The 2,512-nt window shown below is 42.6% G+C and overlaps 1 protein-coding gene across 1 annotated transcript; it reads right to left on the bottom strand.

Annotated features, from left to right (window-relative positions):
- Positions 1-1,219: 1,219 nt before the first annotated feature.
- Positions 1,220-2,239, bottom strand: gpr18 (G protein-coupled receptor 18; the record flags this gene model as incomplete). The annotated part of the gene is made up of 1 exon (XM_079253741.1): positions 1,220-2,239. One exon carries the CDS (start codon positions 2,237-2,239, stop codon positions 1,220-1,222), a length of 1,020 nt encoding a protein of 339 aa, XP_079109867.1.
- Positions 2,240-2,512: the final 273 nt, after the last annotated feature.

The raw sequence follows: 2,512 nt of genomic DNA, 5'->3' as shown, positions 1-2,512 counted from the left end.
TGACTCATTACTTCTCTGTTATTTGAGGAATACATTAAGATTAAATTGCATTTTATACCTGCAGCAGAGGCCTGACACTGAAATGTCCCTGTGCTGAAAAGGTTTTCTGTTTAAAGGTTACGGTTGCAGTAAATCTAGTAAATAGCCTCTCTGACATCTCTTGAGCATGTTACTGTAAATGCACTCCAAGCAACTGAATCATTTAACATCTAATCAATACTATTCACATTGCACCATAAACACATTTTAGTCCGATTCCTGGTTGAGGAAGATGTAATGATTGTTGTTAACTGGAAAAACTGAGATATTGTTTTCATGGAGCAAGTTGCAACATGCTCAAGCACAAAAACAACTCCAAAAAAACAACATAAGAAGAAAGTGCAAAAGACAAAATTCCTTTTAACAAAGTTTTTAAAAAGCGCTGTGCTGACGAGCTCTGGGTGTTGGATGGGATCTAGCTATGCCATGCTGCCATCACCTGGTCGATGGATTTACAGCAACCTCTAGAAGGCCTGTGGTGTGTACTGTAATTATGTCACATGTCAAGAGGTTAATATCAACTCTACATAGACGAAACGGCTGCACTCAGACAAGTGTGGTGCACTTGCACCGCATGCTCATGACATCATGCGTCACTGACGGTTTCATTTGCTAATTTTGCCTCCGTGGAACAGAAGCATCACAAAGGCAGTGCTTAAAATGTGGCTGAATGACTAACAAGTGCAGCGACATGTAAAAACCCACCGCTGTTTCCTGTGGAGGCTTTGGGGCCCTTCATGCTTCTCAGCTGGCAAACTGAGAAGGGTTTGAGAAGCGTTTCAGTTTTTTGCGCACAACAGAAGCAGACGCCGAGATACAGTGGGCTGTTTTTTTGTTTTTTTTTAACTGATTAGGAGGTTTATTTTCACCTGCATGTATCACACCTGAGCCACAGACACCCGTGCTTTGTGTACCAGAGAAAAAGATGCACGCAAAACATCCCAAGTCTCATGGGTGAATCAATCAGCTCTGAACACAGATGTTTTTTGCCACAACAGCAGCACTCCCATACTGCGAGTGTAAATTACACCTTGAAAATTAATTGCAATTTTTGAATCCTTTTGATAATTAACTCCGGAAAGTACACAGTGATGCATTCAGTGTTACATTGTGCCAAAGCATGCACAGTAGGCGCAGTATCAGCTCAACACAGTATCGGGGACCTGCTTGAAATAAAGTTTCATATCATAGCGCTGGTCAGATTGCTCATTGATCTGACACTCCCTGTCTGTGTGTGCCTACTCTTTCGCCTTACACTCCGCAGGTAGTTCCTGTAGAGAATCACACTGATCACTCTGTCCTGGAACTGCTTGGAGACAATGTAATATAGAATGATATCTAAGACTGTGCTTAGATTCATCAGAAATGTGGTGAAGACTGCCCACGTGCTGAAACCCCCGTCTTCGTCGTTCCCCAGCAAACGAAACACCAAACACACGTGAAAAGGCACAAAACACACCAACACTTGAATGATGAGGGTGATGATGATGCGAATAGACTTCTCCTTCACTTTAGGTTTGAGTTTAGACGTGCGTCCATGGATTAGATTGTCTACAATGACAATGTAGCAGCCAATCATTATACATATGGGCACCAGGAAGAAGAAGATGAGTCTCACAAAGTTTATAGGATTGTCGTGACGCATGTAGATGATGTCCTGCATCTTTATGCAGGTGGTGAAGTTGGAGCTTTGGTCAGGGTCTACCTCAGAGAAAAACAATGGTATTGTGCTGCCCAAAGTCATTAGCCACACCCCCAGGCTACCCACCACCGCTTTTGGGACATTCCTCAACTCCTTGCCATGTTTTGGCTGCACGATGGCCATGTATCGGTCAGCGCTGATCAGGGCGAACAACCACAGAGCCATGCAGGGGTAGAAAATGGTGAGAGCTGCACTTATTCGACAGAAAATATCTCCAAAAGGCCAGTGGTTGTGGTGGAGGAAAACCATCCTGAATGGCAGCAGCAGGATGTAGGTGAGGTCCACCACCGCCACGTTTATCATGTAGACAGTGACCGAGTTCCTCTTCTTGGTGGTCAGAGCAAACACCCATAATGCAGTGATATTAACTGTGACTCCAATAGCAAAGATGAAGGAGTAAAAAACCAAGCCCACAATGCGGTACTCCATTGGCCCTTGTTCTGGCCTCATGGTCCCCGATTCCACTGACATGTTGGAGGAGTTCAGATCCACCTTCATACTGGAAAGAAGGCAAGGCAAGTTTATTTATATGGCAGAATTTAACAACAGAGTGATTCAAAGTGCTTAATGAACACATGGACACTTGTTTGCTTCCATTGAACAGTCAACATATGATTGCCTTAATAACTGAGTTAGAGTTTACTGTTATTTTGAATTTGATGCTAGCAACAAGTTAAAAAAAATATTTGAGATTAATCAACAAAAGACAGGAAAAAATAATCACCTGATGGAATATTAACAATTTATTGTGTTTTTTTTATATGTCTGTGT

This window comes from Telmatherina bonti (genome assembly GCF_933228915.1).
Source record: "Telmatherina bonti genome assembly, chromosome: 15".
Taxonomy (NCBI): domain Eukaryota; kingdom Metazoa; phylum Chordata; class Actinopteri; order Atheriniformes; family Telmatherinidae; genus Telmatherina; species Telmatherina bonti.
This window is presented reverse-complemented; position numbering and strand designations above follow the sequence as displayed.